This window comes from Caenorhabditis briggsae (genome assembly GCF_000004555.2).
Source record: "Caenorhabditis briggsae complete genome, chrX, whole genome shotgun sequence".
Taxonomy (NCBI): domain Eukaryota; kingdom Metazoa; phylum Nematoda; class Chromadorea; order Rhabditida; family Rhabditidae; genus Caenorhabditis; species Caenorhabditis briggsae.
Window position 1 is genome coordinate 16,689,341 of NC_013491.2, and position 3,701 is coordinate 16,693,041.

At 35.2% G+C, this 3,701-nt stretch overlaps 1 protein-coding gene across 1 annotated transcript; it reads left to right on the top strand.

Moving 5' to 3' along the window:
- Positions 1–1,102: 1,102 nt before the first annotated feature.
- On the top strand, positions 1,103–2,163 carry Cbr-cdd-1 (the record flags this gene model as incomplete). Its single annotated transcript, XM_002645423.1, has 5 exons — positions 1,103–1,185; positions 1,235–1,299; positions 1,448–1,552; positions 1,671–1,744; positions 2,014–2,163. The coding sequence occupies 5 exons, from the start codon at positions 1,103–1,105 to the stop codon at positions 2,161–2,163; spliced, it is 477 nt and encodes a 158-aa protein (XP_002645469.1).
- Between the last annotated feature and the right edge of the window lie 1,538 nt (positions 2,164–3,701).

Here is a 3,701-nt window from a genome sequence, read left to right on the forward strand (position 1 = left end):
AAAAAATGGTTTTGTTTATCTCATTGAGCGGCACTGTAATTAGACTGAATTAGGGTTACTTCATAAAGTTTCAAAGAGCGTTCGTTTTTGAAGGTTTCGATTCTCAGCGTCATGAATTCTATACAAGTTAGAAGGCAGTCATGACTACAAACTACATAAGATCAGCACAGTTCAATGATTTTTTGTTCTGAAAGCGTGTTTATTATAGCGGCCGACGTAAATTCTCTTGTTGTCCTCTTTGTCTCTGCAAACGATTTTCACCGTATAATTTCAACGGTGATCAAATTACAATTCAAAATTTTGGCAACAATTTCTGCTTATCATTCGCAGCGCGCCAAACATTTGGCAACATTTTTAGTGCTGAAACACACTGATAACACAGTGCCTATGGATTTTAGACAGATTAATGTCATTTCGAGTGGAATAGTATGCAAAAGCTGTCAAAAAAGCTTTTGTAGTTCGAATGTAGCAAAGCAGGAATGGACCAGAACTTTGATATTGGATCAATGAACAGAAAAGAAATGATCTACGTTCATGGCCTGTTTTTTTTTAAAAGTATCTTCCTAATGGATCTTGAACCTCTGTTATCAATGATAACTAAAATTGGTTCAGCGAATCGTAAAAGACGCAAGAGTGTGTCTTTTATTTCTTTAACTTTTTCTCATCATTATCATCCCGCGTGGCCTGTCCTGACATGTATAAATAGGCGCCCATATCACCACTCTTTCCCCATTCACAGTACATATCGAAAGGACTGATTTCCTTGATGATGATGATGGAAAATGGGTGAATGGGGATCATGAAAACATTTCTTTGTGGTTTACATTTGATCTTGTGATCTTTTGAATTTAACAGTCAAGATAGTTTTTTAGAAAAATTCTAAAAATTTAAACTTGTAAAACTAAACTCATTGAAGCGGAAGCAGTTAGCGAAATTCTCATTGCAAATATTTACTTTTCGATTCAATATTAGTTTTCACAATTATTAGAGACCACGTGGTTAGGAAATTCCACAAACCAATTCGTTTCCAATTCATTTTCCACATTTTCAAAAAAAAATTTTTTGAATTAGCTACAATAAGTTTCAATTACAGAGTTTCAAAATGACTACTGCTAAGGCTGACCTCTCAGAGTTCGAGCAAAAATTGGTGGACAAGGCTGTGGAAGCAATGGAAAGAGCTTACTGGTAAAATTGTTCAAACTGAAGTCAAAAAATTTCAAAAAAATTATTACAGCAAGTACAGCAACTTTAAAGTGGGAGCAGCTCTGGTCTGTGAGGACGGCGAAATTATCATCGGAGGTGGGTGGAGAGAGTCTGAGCTTTTATAAGCGTCTAGCTCATTAGTAAATGCGTGAAATTCAAAGTGCAAAAGGAAACATGGGGCTCCAGATGGATTAATGCACACTCTCACAAATTTCTAATCAGCCCTTATGATGTTCAATTTTAGCCAACCATGAAAATGCGTCATACGGAGCAACCATTTGTGCGGAAAGGAGCGCAGTGGTTACAGCACTGACTAAGGGACACAGGAAATTCAAAATGATTGCGATAGGTGAGTGGGGACTTGCCTGGAATGGAGGAGAAAAAGTGAAAATGGAAAGTTTTTAGAACATAAAGAGGAAAATGCTCAAAGAGTTTGAGAACTTTGAAAACTAATAAAAGGTTTTCAGCTACCGAATTGGAGGAACCATGCTCTCCATGTGGAATCTGCCGGCAGTTTCTGATTGAATTCGGAGACTACAAGGTATGAACATAGGCCAGTCAAAATATAAAAACAAAATAAACTATGAAGAAGAATCTATCTATAAAATTTCGCTGTTGTTTTTTTCACCAACTCAACGGAAACAATTATAATATATAGAAGGGAAAATTCAGTGAAATGAGAATACTAAGAGTCGTAATGAGTGTTTTCCTTCAACCTGCAAAGTCTACTACCGAATTTCAATATTCCGCATGACTTGTTTTTATGACCGCCCACGGCTTTTTGGTGTCAAGTGTCAATTTTTCGTTCAGGTCATTCTGGGATCCTCGACAAGCGACCAAATCATCGAGACCACTTCCTATGGGCTTTTGCCATATGCGTTCACACCGAAATCGTTGGATGACCATGAGAAGGAGACTGAGGAGAGACATCATCAATCGGAAACCAAGAATGGACATTAATTTTTTTCCTGAAGTTGAATTTTATATTGCTGATAATTGCTTTCCTACTAATAAACTTCTGGCTCTACTATGAAATTCTGGCCCTTAGAAAAAATCTGACTTTTGAAAAAAATCTGTTAATCAAAAAAATTGAATCATAAAAACTTTTGGCCCTTAATACCGTAAAACCTCAAATAGAACGACACCCGGATCGTCCACTTTGAGCCTATATATCTCATTTTCTGTGAAAGATATCAAAAAGTGGCTAACTAGTAAAATGTTGCTGATATCCTGATAAACATTTTACTAGTTAACCACTTTTTGATATCTTTCAAAAGAAGTGAGATATATAGGCTCAAAGTGGACGATCCGGGTGTCGTTCTATTAGAGGTTTTACGGTAAATCCTGGTCCTTATTCCTTGAAAAAATACTGGTTCTAAAAAAATTAATTAATTTAAATAATTTGGTTCAAAAAACATGCTAGTCTTAAAAAATGTTGGTCCTTGAGAAAATTCTGTTTCCTAAATATCTGGGATCTCAAAGAAAAATCCGTATTCTTAAAATTCTTATGTTGTTCTCCAAATTCTTATCCTCCTCAAACCCTGGTGTTTCAGATATCAGACTCACAGAAAAATTTGGATTTTCAAAAAGTTTGGACCTTAGAAATTCAAAAACAAGATCACCTAAATTTAAGTGATCCGCTTCGAATAACAGTAACTAAAACATTATTGGTCCAACAAAAATTTTGAACGAGACATTTAGATGTTTAGTCCTAATAACATTTTTTCATTAACTTGTTCATTCCAAAAGTTAGTGTTCTATCAAAAATAAATATTTCGTCTCTTTTCAAAAAATGTACAAAATCAATTCTGCAGGTTTTCTTGTAAAAAATACAGTACGCATTTATTAGGATCTTTATAATGTTTCCGCTGCTGTTTTTTTTGCTAGTTTTTAATTGGATTTCTTTTTTGAACCCCTAGTGCACTTCAACTGAAATCAACCTTGGAACAAGTGGATAAGGAACACTCAAAATAACCACGTTTATAAATCCACCTCGACGTTTGTACCTCCCAAAAAAACTCGTAGCATCTCAGTGTTCACATTTCTAGAGCTCTACAAATGATATCGTTTACAATTGTCGTCCCACTGTGAAGGACAAAGATACATGACGGGTCTATGTGACATGTGATCATGACGATGATGGAACATTCCTGTGTTTCGAATTCTCGATGGGACGTTTGTACACAGAATGATTTGTGTGTCTCCATCGACTCTGAAGATATATTATGATAATTCTAAGAAATTTCTTGTGTTTTCATTTGATCGATATTTTTTTTCAACCATGGAGCAAAGAGTTCCTACGTGAACTTCTGGGAATTCTTTTTGTCAATTGTTTTTCTGAGCTTTTCACATTTATTTTTCTTAGCCGCCCAATGAAAGTATCATATTCACGTGTGTTTGCCGTCAAATCGAATATGTGTCTGGGTCTATTTTCCTCATTTTTTTTCTTCACCTAAAACGTTTTTTTTTCACATAAAAACTATATCGATTTCCAAACG